Below are 15,952 nucleotides of genomic sequence, written 5' to 3'. Positions count from 1 at the left end.
ACGTGAACTAGTTTGCTTTGGCTGTATGCAACACTTGTCTGTTTCCCTACATGGTGACAGCGTGATTGATCCCATGAGGCCATGTGATTGATGGTTCATCAAGAATGGAGGCAGAGAATTGGTGAGACTCGGAAAACAGTTCAAGATGATTTCATCTTCTAGAAACCTCTGTTGTATGACTTGATTTCAGGGCACTACTTCATCTAATTAAAATCTAGTTGAAGTGATATACATTTTCTAGGCTGCACAAAGTAAATTACTTGAAAGTGAAATTTAGAATAGATATTCATATTGTGTTCTGGTCATTAGTTTCACATAATTTGTAACTTCTCCAAATACTATAGATACAGCTGTACTTTTCCAAGACCTAAATTTTAATTGTAATTTGTGTGTTCCCTTATAGACATCTCTTAATGCTACTTAGAAAATATGTCATTTTGGGGGGAGGGGACTTCTCATAAATTTCACCATGCTCTGAATTTCTATCCTACTAAATCATTAAGGATATAAAGAAATCATTTCTTTGAAATGAATAAGTTTTCTTTATGACTTCACTTGTACAATCGGTTAACCTTATTCTGAATGATATATTTTATGCAAATAAACTTTGTTAAAATAACTTTAGATGTACAGAGAAGTTGTAAACAGTACCGAGAATCCTCACATACACTACACCTGGTTCCCCTATTGTTAACTTCTTATAGACATTTGTCAGAACTAAAGAAACAACTGGTACTTTCTTATTAGCTAAATTCCACAGTTTATTCAGATTCATTTCCTCTTCCCTCCTGTCCTCTTTCTGTCCCAGGATCCCATCCAGGATAACACTTAACTTCCTCTGGTCTATGACTTTTTCTCACACTTTCATTGTTATTGATGATCTTGACAACTTTGAGATACTGGTCCGGCATATTATAGGATGCCCCTCAATTCGGGTTTGTTTGATGTTTGTCTTTGTTAGACTGGAGTTAGTGTTTTGGGGAAGGAAGACCATAATGGTGACGTTCCTTCTCATCAAATGAAAGCTGGTTTTGTTTTTGTTTTAGTTTGATAGGGTATTACACAAATTAAATACTTTAATCTATAAGTTTTGTTCTTTTCAGTTTAACACATCTGCCTATAGAGGTTATACGAGGAGTGGACTTTGATAAAATTCATTAAAACAGTGTGAGTAAAACAAGTATATTTTTCCATATGGAAAAATAATTTCATTCAGGATTTTAAAACACTTTTAAATTTAAGCACGAAAGATCTAAAGATAAACACAAAAATTTAAGATAATTTAATCATTATTAAACTTCAGTTAACACATTGTTCTAGGGAAACTTTACATATAAATATATTTAACTGTTTATTTGGAAGGATGGGGAGAAAACCTCTATCAAAGTCATTTGAAATTTCCTCATCTGGGAAATGAGTGTCATGTATCGTGTGGGTGGAGCGCGGGGAAACGTTACTCCTGAGAGTGATTATCAGTTACAGGCAGTGCTCACTTTGGACAATTTTTGGTGACCAGTGTTGAATTTCAGTGACCACAGAACCTTGCAAATAGAGGTCTCAGAATGCATATGTACAGGTTGTAGTCAGCATGGTATTATGCAAAGCAAGGAATGCAAGTGTTTATTTCTGTTATGTATTTTATTTTATTTTTTGTCTTTTAATTTTCAAGAGTAGATTTCAGAATGATGTTGACAAATATAGATATAAATTTAGTTATAAAATTATCTAATGATTGTAGTGTAAATTAAATAGTTATGGATTACAGATAACATTTTGGAATTTGTCAGCATATATATGGTACTTAACAGCTATGAGGATAGATAACATTATCACAAGAGTGAATAAAGACACATTTGATACAATGCCTGAGGGAGGAGCATGTGAAGAAATCTAATATAAGCCTTAGCTGGCATATTTCTAAGACATATATGATATTCAAATTCCATATATACTTTTATATATGGTAAGTATATATTAACTGCTGGTGCCTTTACTCGCATGAGAGATAATGAATTAGAAAGTATTTTTACTGTAGAAGAATGTTTAAAATGTTGGACTCAAACATGAAAGCACAAAATATCATGAATATAAATGCTCTCAGAGTATTAGAAATGCCCTTCTGTTGTCTTTACAAATAAACTGCATATTCATGTATTACTTTTAAAAGCAGATATATCCAGTTATTCATTATTAGAAGGACAATACATTATTAAATAATACACTAATTTATTTTTTTATTATTATTTTTTTGGGGGGGATACGCGGGCCTCTAGCTGTTGTGGCCTCTCCCGTTGTGGAGCACAGGCTCCGGACGCGCAGGCTCAGCGGCCACGGCTCACGGACCCAGCCGCTGGGCAGCATGTGGGATCCTTCCGGACCGGGGCACGAACCCGTGTCCCCTGCATTGGCAGACGGACTCTCAACCACTGCGCCACCAGGGAAGCCCAAAAAAACACTAATTTAAAGTGCACATTTTTAGGAGTTACAGGTCACAATCATTAGTATCATTCATTTAAGTACAAGTTCCTTAAAAGGCATCTTTATACAAATAACTTCTTTAGGACACTTTGACAATAGTAAGAAGGATAGACATTCATTCTGTTTGTCTTATTACATTGCTATTTCAGTTTACAGTGAAACTGAGCATATCCAATAACCAGTTAAGACAGATCAGGTAACTACTTAACTGATGCTTAAAATCCGAGGTTTTAAAATAGACCCCCGTCTGCTGTTTCTAGTTCTGAGGATAACAGAAAAGGTAACGTCCTTCATAGAATTTGTACAATAGCAAGAAAACTTACAATTATGACAGAGATTGTATAGGTGTTTGAAAAACATTCCTCCAAGTATTTTATGAGAAACAAATGAATGTAATTGATGTTTTGTATAACATAAAACTTCATTCAAACATAGTCATTTGAACATCAATTGTTTTATTCTTGCCATTTAGCTGAGAGCTCACTTCTTTTTTTTTTTTTTTTCTTTTTTTCCAGTTTGAGCATTTATTCACCTCCTAGGCTAGTACCCCAAGAGCTAGGAGTGGTCTCGGAAACGTTCTAGAAGCCAAGTGAACGCTTCTGAGGGTGGGAGAGTGGAGAGATGGTTGGTCTCAGGGCCAGTCACTTGTCAGCCAGAGGCTTCACTGGCCTCTTCCCAAAGTACCTCCTGAAGAAACTTTCCCAGGGTCTGACCGCGCTGGTGGAACTGAGCCCCTGACAGCTTGATCCCAACATCAAAGAGGGCGTTGAACCGCATTTCCAGCTCGTTTTCTGTGCCTTCCACCTGACTTCTGACCTCGAGGCTGACCCAGCCTTCCAGGGCCCGGGCTTTCAGTTTGGCTGACGCCTTCTTGTGTTTTTGAGTCCAAGCTCGCTCTGCTGGCCTCACGACAGGCCAATGAAGCGGAGACAGGTGTAGAGGCAAGGAATACAACTTTATTAGGAAAGCCTGCAGACCTAGAAGATGGCAGACTACAGTCTCAAAATAACTATCTTATCAGGGTTTAGGATGCCAGTTTCTTTTATACCACAGAGAGTGGGAGGAGATGAGGAAGTAAAGTAGGAAGGCCATAAATTTTGCAAATGTCCCCTGGAATGGGCAGCCTCGGGGAGGGGATGTGTTCATTCCTTCTTTCCTGTAGCCGTCCACAGGTGGACAGGGTCAGGATGTTTCCCTGAACGAAGGCCCTTCGGTTTAACATTCAGGGAGAGAGGCAAGGTTCCCCGAGGCAGGCCATTATGTGTAGACGGTATCTTTTTAGTGAACCAAAGCAGCGGAGAGCAAAGGTTAAAGTAAAAGAAACAGATCCGACACGTTGTCGGATTTGGCTCTTCCCTGTTACACTTGAACTCCTGTCTCTGCTGCACGTTCTGGGGTTTGGGGCTCAGGAAGCTGGAGCCCGCCGAGGTCAAGTCCACCCAGAGCACAGTGACAAGCGGCCGGCTGCAGATGGTGCCCGGGGAGGGCGTGGCCTCGGCTGGCTGGGGACCGAGGGGTCTGAGATTCCTGAGATTCCTGGCAGGGGTGGTGCCCGTAGCCCGTCTGGACCTTATATAGGCACCTTTGTTTGTTTTAAACCGGCTACTCCATCTCAAGGCAGCCCAGCTTCCGGGGTCTGACTGACATTCCTTGGGAACTAAAAATGCTCACGTCATGCTCAGAGTAGAAATCAACAGCGGAGGTCAAATGCCCTGAAAGATTGCTAAGCTGGCCTGGGGCGGCCGAGTGGGCTGGCCATCTGCTCCTCCTGTCCCCAAGCGCAACTGGCCCTGGTTTATGTGGGAGAGAGGAGAGTGGCCCCGGGTCTGGCCCGGCTTGCTGCTCTGTGGCCTTGGCTTACTGGATTTTCTGTCACCCCCTTCCTCCCGGGATAGAGCGAGGTATCCTCCCTCGATCTCAGATCTCAGAGCTTGTCCTGCCCTGGCCCTCACTGCTCTCCTTGAGGGATGCTGCTCTGCTGCCACAGACCTGGAGCTCTCGGGACCTCAGCTTGTGGAATTCTCATGCCTCCCTGAAGGAAGCCCCATTTTTCAGATGAAGAAGAAGGGGAGCAAGGCAGGGACCATCTCCAACAGGGGCTGAGCTCCAGTCCTTTCTTCTGGGTGATGGTGGTGGCTCTGCTAGGCTTGAGACCTCTCTTTCTTAAAAGAGTCAGGTTCTTTGCAGATATGCAAAGTGACTGATTTAAGCAAATTATCATGTCAGGAAAAAATGTAAGCTAGATGTAAGCATGTAAACTAGATCATGAAATTTAATTAGTTATTTAAAAGTACTCATGTTGTGTGGGAAAATATGTAAATTACATAAAAATCCTTCTACTTGAATAAAATACATCACTCTTTTGATAAAATCTGTGTATCAAGAGTTAAACAGTTTTAAAAAGTAATTTTTTATTCACTCATTAGTACCTCCATGGCAATATTTCTTTGCCATCCAAAAATTAGGAGGGTTGATGTACTTTTCCATCTGAAGTAGGCAATTTTCTAAGAAAGCTAATAAATTTGAGCTTTCCTATAATCATATTAGCTATCTACTAGCTAAACAAAAGCACTAATAATTGGACTGTGGAATAGTAAAATCCATTAGAAATCATTCTGAATTTGTAAAACAGAGCATTAAATGTTTTATTATTGTCATTTGGCTGATTTCCTCCTATGTATAGATAATTAGGGTGTAATAAAATATTTAGGTATGTGTGATTAGGCCAACCTAATCTATGACAAAGGAGGCAAGAATATACAATGGAGAAAAGACAGTCTCTTCAATAAGTGGTGCTGGGAAGACTGGACAGCTACATGTAAAAGAATGAAATTAGAACACTCCCTAACAGCATGCACAAAAATAAACTCAAATTGGATTAAAGACCTAAATGTACGGCCAGACACTATAAAACTCTTAGAGGAAACAAAGGCAGAACACTCTTTGACATAAATCACAGCAAGATCTTTTTGACCCACCTCTTACAGTAATAAAAGCAAAACCAAAAATAAACAAATGGGACCTAATTAAACTGAAAGTCTTTTGCACAGCAAAGGAAACCATAAACAAGACGAAAAGACAGCCCTCAGAATGGGGAAAAATATTTGCAAACGAAGCAACTGACAAAGGATTAATCTCCAAAATTTACAAACAGCTCATGTAGCTCAATATCAAAAAAACAAACAACCCAATCAAAAAAATGGGTGGAAGACCTAAACAGACATTTCTCCAAAGAAGACATACAGATGGCCAACAAACACATGAAAAGATGCTCAACATCACTAATTATTAGAGAAATGCAAATCAAAACTACAATGAGGTATCACCTCACACTGTCAGAATGGGCATCATCAGAAAATCTACAAATGATAAATGCTGGAGAGGGTGAGGAGAAAAGGGAACTCTTTTGCACTTTTAGTGGGAATGTAAATTGATATAGTCACTATGGAAAACAGTATGGACGTTCCTTAAAAATCTAAAAATAGAACTACCATATGACCCAACAATCCTATTACTGGGCATATACCCTGAGAAAACCATAATTCAAAAAGACACATGCACCCCAATGTTCATTGCAGCACTATTTACAATAGCCAGGGCATGGAAACTACCTAAATATCCATTGACAGATGACAGATAGTGAAGATGTACATATACATAATGGAATATTACTCAGCCATAAAAATGAACAAAATATGGTCGTTTGTAGAGACCCGGATGGACCTAGAGACTGTCATACAGAGTGAGGTAAGTCACAAAGAGAAAAAATATACCGTATATTAATGCATATAGGTGGCATCTAGAAAAAATGGTATACATGATCTTATTTGCAAAGCAGAAATAGACACAGACATAAAGAACAAACATGTGGATACCAAGGGGTATCAGGGGTGGTGGGATGAATTGGTAGATTTGGGTTGACATATATACACTAATATGTATAAAATAGATAACTAATGAGAACCTGCTGTATAGCACAGGGAACTCTACTCAATGCTCTGTGGTGACCTAAATGGGAAGGAAATCCAAAAAAGCGGAGATATATTTATATGTATGGCTGATTCACTTTGCTGTACAGTAGAAACTAACAGAACATTAAAAAGCAATTTTACTCCAATAAAAATTAACAGGTCAAAACTAAAAAAAAAAAAAAAAAAAGTAAAGGGGTCAAAAGCACAAACAGTATTAATTTGATGTATGGATTTCTGAACAGACACGTCATGTTATACACTGAAATTGTCCTGATAGAAGCCTGTCTTATTAGGAAACATTTCCCAATATTGCTTTAGTAGCATTTATAGAGTCTAGCAACTGTAGCTCAACATGACATGTTATTCTATGGAGGTTAAAACTAGATTATATTTTAAGATAAAATGTAGCCATTTTATGAAGAGCCAGGCAGCAGATAGTCTAAGGTAATCTGAGAAATTAATATTTATCTGATACACTATGGCATTCTCCATTACACGTTTTTGAATTGGGTGATTGAAGATTTTTGCACATTACAAAGAATCAAAGCATCAGGGCTTCCCCAGGGTAGACTAGTCAAACTCATTTTCAGAAAGGTCATATTGATGTAGTAACAGCTGTACACTGAAAAATATATTTTTACCCAGGCTTATCTTTGGGCCCTTAGAATGTAGATTTTCACAAAATAATTGTTTGTGGAATGATACATCCAGAATTTAACTAAAGCCAAAATTGTTGCTCGTTTCAGCTGTTCCCACTGCGGTCGTTCATGGTAATATCACTTTGTGCCTTTCCATTGCATTTTAAAAATTTCATGTCCTAAATTGAATCTGGCATTTCACTTCTGAATAGGTAGGCAGTATTGCTAAAATGAAGAGTAAATTTCCCAATTTTCAAATCTATAAAAAGAAATCAATCTGTTTGAACAATGCTGTTAAATCGATTAAGATTCAAAATAATGTATGAAACCTGCTTTTGAAGAAAAATATAACATTTATTTATATAATATTATATATATAATATTTCTGAATATAAAAGATATCTCACTGTGTCATAAACAAGGCTCAGTAAATAGAAAATTATTGAAATCGCACACAGGATAGTATCTGACTAGAAGTCTTAATTATTTCTGTATTTATTATCTATTTATAAATAACATGTCTATAATCACATAAAGGATGCATTCACCAGATTACCTTAGCTTGCAAACACTGTCCCCCTTAATGTAATATTGGCAGAAGCATAGACTGGGTACATCACCGTTTGATCAGTCATTCAGACTATCTTCTACAAGTATAAATTTAAAATTAGCTGCTGCAAAATTTAGTTAAGTATGGTTTAGTTCAAAATGAATAAATCATACTCTTTTTACTCTGTGTTATAATAACTGAACTGCTTAACTCTTTATGATCAAGCAGTATCAGTTTTATTATATATATATATATAACAAACTGTTAAGGGAGAAAAACACAACAAAATGAAATTACACAAAATATATAAAATTGTTTACCTTCTCAAATGATCATTTTCATATTACTGTTTTAAATAAAGTATATTATATTAAGTATAGTAATTTTTATTCATTGTATTTTAAAAGATATATATATATATATAACAGGATTTTTATCTTTTAACTTCTCTTAATTTTTTTTAGAATAATAGAGAGAGGAAAGTGTGTATAGGTGGCAAAATTCTAGGGGATAGGGCAAGAGAAAGTTCAAATTAATGATTAAAGACAACAATTTATAAATATATTAAACGAAAATTCTGAATATCATTTGTATCTGAGAACTTTCAAATATGATGAAAACATAAAATGCTTTTAGATCTTGAAGTTATCTTTCAAATATCAGTAGATATGTAAATGGATGTGTCCAATATGAAATGATTAAAAGTATTTTTTCAGAAATATTGTTTTCACTTTATTCTGTGTGTATGTGTGTTAAGTGTGAGACGAGAATCACAATTTTAAAGACAACACATCTCTTGAATGTACTTGAAAAGAGATTGGTACGTTAAAATATTCTATATTAAGGGGAAAACACAGAAGGGTTTAGATTGTATTGTCATTCATTAATTAGAGAGTTAATCTTTGTCTACTAAAGTTTGAAAGCAAATGATAGTAAATGAACTTGAAAAAATTAACTGAATTTTCCCTCTTTCTCAGCTCATATAAAGATAATAGGAAGATTTTCAGATTATAAAATACTGAGTTCTTTTCATGTAATATTTGTCTTCTATCTAGAAGTTCTGCATCTAAGAAATTAAAGTGATTATTTGAAGATTTTTCAAAAGAAAATATTAATTTGATTAAGAACAGTATTGTCTATATTTATTGGACCTGTTTTGTTTCTTTTACATGCATTTAGGGATAAGTTGAAATTTTTAGCATTAAAATAATAAAGTTCATTCTTAAGACATGAATCTTTAAAAAATTTGTATAGGACGTATCCCAAGTTAAAGTAGAAAGGTGCCTAGGGTCTTGAGTGAGGTGATGGGGCAGAAGTGACATAGGAACAGAGGGAATTCTGGGAATACAAAGGACAGATTCTACTTCTAAACTCCTTTCTGCCAACTCTGTGATGTCAGATCCCTAGAGCCAAGTGGCTCCTGAGACCCAGACATCTGGATGTCAGTGAAGTCATGGTCTTTCTCTGCATCCTAGTTAAGGGGATTTGCCCACAATTTTCACTTCATGGGATGAGGAAATCCTAGATAACAGTGTCAGAAAGGGGTGGATACTGGGAAGAAATTGATGATTTGAGTCTGATGGATACCAAACTCATTCCCATAAAAGTTTTAAAATATCATGTGTGCTAGGGATTTCTGACCCAGAAAGACTGAGAATGTGATCATCAAGCTGAGCCTTTCTTCTTTTGGAGCTGGAAGAGAACCATCAGACCAGAGAGGAAAGGTCTTTTGACCAGGTCACATGGCCTGCCACAGTTTATATCTCATTGCCATGTTAATAAAGACTACATTTCTCTAATAATTTGTGGAAATTTTGTTCTTTAACATTTTCTTATAACCAGACCTTAGTAAAAACAATTGAACAAGAACAGGAAATTGAAAACTCAATTAACGGAACCCAGAACACAGAGGTAGAATGGTTGAAATTCAGACCCAGGAAACAGAACTGCCAGAGTAAATTTATGAAAACTTTAATTTAAAAGTCACAGCACATCTTGGCTTTTGTGAATAGTACTGCAATGAACACGGGGTACAAATATATCTTTGAGATCCTGATTTCATTTCCTTTGGATAGACATCCAGAAGTGGGATTACTGAATCATACAGTAGTATTTTTTGTGTTTTGAGGAAGCTCCTTACTGTCTTCCATGGTGTGTTTACCAATTTACATTCCCATCAAATGAGTGCAAAAAGAAAATGTTATGTGTGTGTGTGTGTGTGTGTGTGTGTGTGTGTGTGTGTGCATACACACAGAAGGATATTATTTAGACAAAAAAAGAGAAAGAAATCCTGCTGTTTGTGACAACATGAATGAACTGGAAAGACATGGTGCTAAGTGAAATAAACCAGGCACAGAAAGACAAATACTGTATGATCTTATTTATATGTAGAATCTAAAAGAAAGTCAAACTCATAGAAGTAGAAAGTAGAATGGTGGTTGCCAGGGTCTGGGATCTTGGGTAAAATGGAGAGATGTTGTTCAAACAGTATAAAAATTCAGTTATAAGATTAATAATTTCTGGGGATCAAATGTGCAGCATGGTGACTATGATTAATAATATTGTATTGTATACTTGAAATTTTCTAAGAGAGTGTATAATAAGTGTTCTTACCACATACGCAAAAATGGTAACTATATGAAGTGACGGATGTGTTAACTTGATTGTTGTAATCATTTCACATTTTATACATATATTAAACTGCATCATACACCTTAAAAATAAAAACATCATGTTATACAACCTAAACATATACAATTATAATTTGTCAATCATCCTTCAGTAAAGCTGGTGAAAGGAATAAAAATTAATTAATTAAATGTTAGAGCACTAAGATTGAAGGAAAATAATAATTTATAAAAACAACAATAAGAAGAAATGGACCACATGTATTACTTATCTATTTTTTCTTAAAAAAGGACTTCAAAAAATAACATGTATTATTATCTCACAGTTTCTGTGGGTCGGGAGTCTGAACACAGCTTAACTAGGTCTTCAGCTCAAAGTCTTACAGAACTTCAGTCAAGGCATCTGCTGGTATGTGTTCCTTTCTGGAGCACAGTATTTTCTTCCAAAATTGAGTGGCTGTTGGCAGAATTCAGTTTCTTGTGGTTGTAGGACTGCGGTTCCCGCTTTCTTGATGGCTGTCAGCTGGGATTTTTTTTTTTTTTTCAGCTCCTAGAGGCTGCCTGCAGTTCCATGCTACATGGCCCTCTCACAAGCCATCTGGCAGCTCACTTTTTAAAGTTCCAGAAGAGAATCTGTCCCCCAGACTTCTAAGATGGAATCTTACGTAATGTAAGTAATCATGGGGATTTATTTCCCATATACTATAAATTATAGAGAGTATTTGAGTGTATGAGGATTGTGACAATTGAGAGATATGATCTGGAGGAAGAATTTGTGTATTTGGCCTTCCCAGGGTCTACTCATTACTAATTTGCAGATGCTATCATATGTTATATTGGTAGCAGACTCTGTAATAGAATCTGAGGGTCTAGAGGTGAACACTTAAATGAAAAGCATTCAATTCTCCAAGCGTTAACTAAAGGAATGGTCTTATTTAAAATCAAGAAAATGGTGCTCTGAATTATAGACACCTTACTAAGTCTTAGAAAAAACATTTATTCTTTAACACATAGAACTGACTATATCCCTGCCAAGGAAAGCAGCCCAAAAGTACCACTCCATCTACTATAGACAATGTTTGAATCCCCCTAAAATTGACAGATTAAAACCTAATACCCAATGTGATGGCATTAAGAGGTGAGAACTTTGGGAGGTACTGAGACCCTCATGAATGGGATTAATGCCCTTTTATAAAAGAGCCCTGAAGAGAGTTACCTCCCCCTTTTCTCCATGTGAAGACGTAGGGGCAGAAGGCTGTCTGGGAACCAGGAAGCAGGTCCACACTAGACACCAAATATGCCAGTACCTTGGACTTGGACTTGCCAGCCTAGAGAACTGTGAGAAATAAATGTTGGTTAAGCCACCCAGTCTATGGTATTTCATTATAGCAGCCTCAAATGCATCACTGCATCCAGCTTAATGTCTAGGATTTCTGGTTGATGCACAGAAGTTTCTACATCTTGTCTCAAACTTCCTTTTCTTAATTTGGAAGCTATGAACTAGTAAATCAAGCTATCTTATCTCTAGAGTACACATGCACACACACACACACACACACATGCACACACAATTTTGAAGTAGGAAGCAGTACAGGGCCGTAGTTCTGAATCACTTTTATCACATCTGGAGATGGTCCACAGTCCTGAAGGTATGAACATACATGAGTAGGCAGTCATTCTATTCTCTGGAAGGAATATTCTTGTCCCTCATTCTCCATGGTCATCTGAACCATATCTGGTCTAGGAGATTCTGCCTATTTATTACCCTCTTTGGTCCCACAGGAAGAGCATTAATGAGTTAAGTCCTCCACAGACTGTATATGGTTTCCCCAGTCTGTTTCCTTTCTAGAGTCTCAGAACCATAGACATCTTTTTATCTATTTAACTTCTGTCATTTCCATGTGTTGGTAACAGCACATAGTTATTTCAACAAATTGGTAATTAAAATTATAACCTTCATATGTCTAGCTTATTAAAACAAATGTAAGGCTGTGACATCTTAATATGTATACCAGCACATAAAAAAGGAAAAGCATACACTCTTTAACATTTAACTAACTGTAATCTATGGCTCCCATTGAACTGATATCATATTTATAATGTTTCAATTGATGTAAACTCTATGTTGATATAATTGCTTCAGTTCAGTGTTGAAAATGCCTTGAACTTTTGCATTGTAGGTAAAAGCTGGAAGGAGTTCAGATTTACATATGAAATGTAAATGTAAATGAAATGCTTTCAGTCATCCACAAGATAAAACATGAGTTATCTAGCATTCATAAAGGATTCCTACAGAAAATATTTTTTGAAAAAATGAAAACAAAGGAACATTATATTAATAATTAAAAATGCATGAAATCAGTTCAAGCTTATACATCTGAGTAGACCATCAGGTTAGTTTTGCAAAGTTATTTGATTATTTAACATTTAATGTGGGTTTCTTTCTCTTTGTTCCTCTTTCAGAGTAGATTGTTTCGAGGGGAAAAAAAAAGAATCTGCTTCTACTATTGATAGAACTTGACTTCTGACCTAAGATGCCATGTTTTCAGATGAATATTCTGAAGTGTGCATATTGTTTTTGTACTTCATGTTCTATTCATGTTTAAATATTACAGAGGTTATGGGTGTGTTTCCATGGAAATTTAGTATTTAAGTTAAGAAAAGGATTTTTTTTTAAATTTTTTATGATTATTTTTATTATTCATTTTTTTATTTTTGTCTGTGTTAAGTCTTCGTTGCTGTGTACAGTCTTTCTCTAGTTGCGGCGAGTGGGGGCTACTCTTCACTGCGGTGCACTGGCTTCTCATTGTGCTTGCTTCTCTTGTTGCAGAGCACAGGCTCTAGGTTTGCAGGCTTCAGTAGTTGTGGCATGTGGGCTCAGTAGTTGTGGCTCACGGGCTCTAGAGCGCAGGCTCAGTAGTTGTGGCACACGGGCTTAGTTGCTCTGTGGCATGTGGGATCTTCCCGGACCAGGGCTTGAACCCATGTCCCCTGCATTGGCAGACAGATTCTTAACCACTGCGCCACCAGGGAAGCCCAAGAAAAGGATTTTTTTAAGGGATTAGTTTTTTTTTTGTTGTTGTTGTTGTTGTTTTTTAATGAGTCAACTGAAATAATCAACTAGAGAAAATCACAAGGACCTAGCTTGTCCAGTTTCAAAGAATGAAGTAAATGACAACTATTATGGGGCTTACGTTGTTTCCCAACTAGTTTCCTATTAAACCAGCAAATAAGCAGTGCATTGGATTTATGAGCTAAGTGTCCCTGGAAGCTCACAGGTACAGAATACTGTTTGTACAGAGGAGGCACACTAGGATATGACTAGAAAGTCATATCCACAAAATACATAAAAAATTTAAAATAATATTTCAAGAACAGTTAAATATATTAATAGAATGAAAGAAACTATAAAATACAAAATATTAGAAATTTTTAAAAATTTGTCAAAAGAAAGACGTGAAAAAATCTTACTGACTCATAAAAAAAAGAAAATTAAAGAAAATATTTTATGCACAAAGATTAAACTAGAAAGAATACAAGAGAAAAAAATCCAATGTACAATACCATAAAAATAGGAAAATTTAAAAAACTAGAAAACATAAAAACATTTCAAAACTATGTGAATAAAATTAATTTGGTATGGTTAAAAATAAATTTATATGAAGAAACACTAAGAAAACACTATTGTAGGTTCTCATTTATAATCTCACTGTTATTTTCAGTTGGAGACCATGCAATCAATGTTGAAGTACTAACCTCAGGCAAGGAAGGTGAAAAATGAATGTATAATAGTGTTCCCTATATTAAGTTTCAGACTGATGTTACTTCTAAAACAAGTATTTCATTCTCAGTTTATCTATGGTCAAATAGATATAATATATACCCCCAAAGTTTTCCATGAGGTCCTTATATCCAAGGTTACATCAAAATAACCTAAAATATTTTGAACACAGAAACCTCTAAAATTATATTTAACCATAAGACAAGGAAATCATCTCATGAACAGCACACTTAAAATGGGAGTAAGCTATTTACTTAAAAAACAAAAGCAAAATAGAGCTTTACTTATTGTTATGGAAAATTTCTGAGATATACATATATATAAAATAGTAAAAATAAGAGTATAAAGAGCTCCCATCCAACAAACATCAACATATAGCTATTCTTGGGTCATCTCTACCACTCACACACACTTATTAATCACCACTTGTAAAAATGTGGAACTTTTACTATTGCTCATGTTTCCAAGAAAATGCAGGTTGCTAAAGTTTCGGGGGAAAAAATCTATAGAATGGCTCAACTACAGAAACATAATGAAAGATTGCTATTTGACAATATTGAAATTATATGTGTATTTTGAAAGGAGTATAGCAATTAATATTTTGGTATTCTGTGCTTGATTTCCAAATATCAAAAACAGTGTAGCAAATATCATAATATTTAGATTATAGTCAATGCCAAGAAATAATAATAATCTAACTATAATACATATACCATTAGAATGTGAAATTATATTTTAGGGAAAGGAATTGAAACAAACCTATAGTTACCTTATATTTGACCTTACAGTGCATTAGTAAATCTGTAAATAAATAAGGCATATAAAGTTCTTTGGTTTTGTCAAAATAAAGTTGGCTCTATGTTGAAATAAGAATATAATACATTGTATTCCTGTTAGAATTACTAGGCTTTAATTACTTGTAATGACTAAAAGGAGAAATCGATAGTTTGATTGCTACCTGTTATAAATCACATGACTCAATAGGAAAAAAAGAGTGTCTTCCTGATTAAAAAATATATTTTGTAATTTCAAACAGTGACTGATTCTATTATTACTACAATCTACCTTTATTATCTTACTATACATTTAAATAGATTCAGTACTAATTATTTAGGTATTTAAATTTTAAAAATGACCAAATTGTCTGTTGAGCTACATAAGAGGTTCAGCTAATCTAATACCAACTCTCTGCATGTCTTGAAATCTTGGGGTAATCATGAGATTGCTAAAGTTTAAGGAGAAACATTCTACTGGATTGCTCAACTACATAAATATATTGGAAGATTGTAGCCCTGACGATAATGAAATTATATATGTGGTTTGAATGGAACATGGCAATAGATATTTTGGTATATTGTGCCTGATTTTCAAACACCAAAAATGATGTAGCAAATATATATTTAGATTATAATCAATGCCAAAAACCAATAAAAATCTGGACTTCCTCAGTGAACTCCATATTCTTACAGACACAAGATGATTGAAGTGAAAACTTATACAATTTTTCTATACTGAATTGCTGTAGCAGAAGCTGTCAGCACCACATTCAAATCCTTTGGTCTTTACCATTCTAATGATCCTGTCCAGTTTCCAAGAGTCAGCATCTGGATGTCTTTGCCTGATAACTTTCTCCATCCACCGGTGCTTGATTAGCGTTTGTACACAGTATGCTTGTAATGCTGTCAAGCTAATGACCACCATCCTGAAACCCTGCTCCAATAGCTATCAAGCAATGACTGACAAGCGTTGATGAATAAATCACTCTATTGCATGTGGGATTACTTTTAGGCAAGTGTTTCTATACTGGATTTGAGAGGTCTTTAGTGGCACTAAGCTCCAGTGATTGATAAATGAAATTCATTGATAATGCACAGATTACTGTATGCCCTCTGATTTGTGTCATACTT

General features: G+C 35.5%; 1 protein-coding gene across 1 annotated transcript; it reads right to left on the bottom strand.

Moving 5' to 3' along the window:
- Positions 1–3,126: 3,126 nt before the first annotated feature.
- On the bottom strand, positions 3,127–15,746 carry LOC131754942 (appetite-regulating hormone-like). Its single transcript, XM_067033289.1, has 3 exons — positions 15,558–15,746; positions 3,850–3,980; positions 3,127–3,382 (listed from the first exon to the last, which is right to left on the bottom strand). The coding sequence occupies exons 1-3, from the start codon at positions 15,744–15,746 to the stop codon at positions 3,127–3,129; spliced, it is 576 nt and encodes a 191-aa protein (XP_066889390.1).
- Between the last annotated feature and the right edge of the window lie 206 nt (positions 15,747–15,952).

The sequence above is a fragment of the Kogia breviceps genome, chromosome 4 (assembly GCF_026419965.1).
Source record: "Kogia breviceps isolate mKogBre1 chromosome 4, mKogBre1 haplotype 1, whole genome shotgun sequence".
Taxonomy (NCBI): Eukaryota; Metazoa; Chordata; class Mammalia; order Artiodactyla; family Physeteridae; genus Kogia; species Kogia breviceps.
Note: the sequence above shows the minus strand (reverse complement) of the source record. Positions and strands in the feature narration are given on the sequence as shown.